General features: G+C 68.5%; 1 protein-coding gene across 1 annotated transcript in view; it reads left to right on the forward strand.

The window, feature by feature from the left end:
• Positions 1 to 6: 6 nt before the first annotated feature.
• Positions 7 to 498, forward strand: part of TRPC3 (transient receptor potential cation channel subfamily C member 3) — an 81077-nt gene continuing 80585 nt past the window's right edge. The window contains exon 1 of the mRNA XM_015565975.1: positions 7 to 496. Coding sequence (XP_015421461.1) covers positions 13 to 496 — 484 coding nt within the window. The 5' untranslated portion in view covers positions 7 to 12. The remainder of the gene's footprint in view (positions 497 to 498) is intronic.

Raw genomic sequence — 498 nt, forward strand, 5'->3', positions numbered from 1 at the left:
CGCAAGACGGGGATGCGGGAGAAGGGCCGGCGCCAGGCCGTGCGGGGCCCGGCCTTCATGTTCAACGACCGCGGCACCAGCCTGACGGCCGAGGAGGAGCGCTTCCTGGACGCGGCCGAGTACGGCAACATCCCGGTGGTGCGCAAGATGCTGGAGGAGTCGCGCACGCTCAACGTCAACTGCGTGGACTACATGGGCCAGAACGCGCTGCAGCTGGCCGTGGGCAACGAGCACCTGGAGGTGACGGAGCTGCTGCTCAAGAAGGAGAACCTGGCGCGCATCGGCGACGCGCTGCTGCTGGCCATCAGCAAGGGCTACGTGCGCATCGTGGAGGCCATCCTCAACCACCCGGGCTTCGCGGCCAGCGGGCGCCTGACGCTCAGCCCCTGCGAGCAGGAGCTGCAGGACGACGACTTCTACGCGTACGACGAGGACGGCACGCGCTTCTCGCCCGACATCACGCCGGTCATCCTGGCGGCGCACTGCCACAAGTACGAG

This window comes from Myotis davidii, unplaced genomic scaffold (genome assembly GCF_000327345.1).
Source record: "Myotis davidii unplaced genomic scaffold, ASM32734v1 scaffold862, whole genome shotgun sequence".
Classification (NCBI taxonomy): domain Eukaryota; kingdom Metazoa; phylum Chordata; class Mammalia; order Chiroptera; family Vespertilionidae; genus Myotis; species Myotis davidii.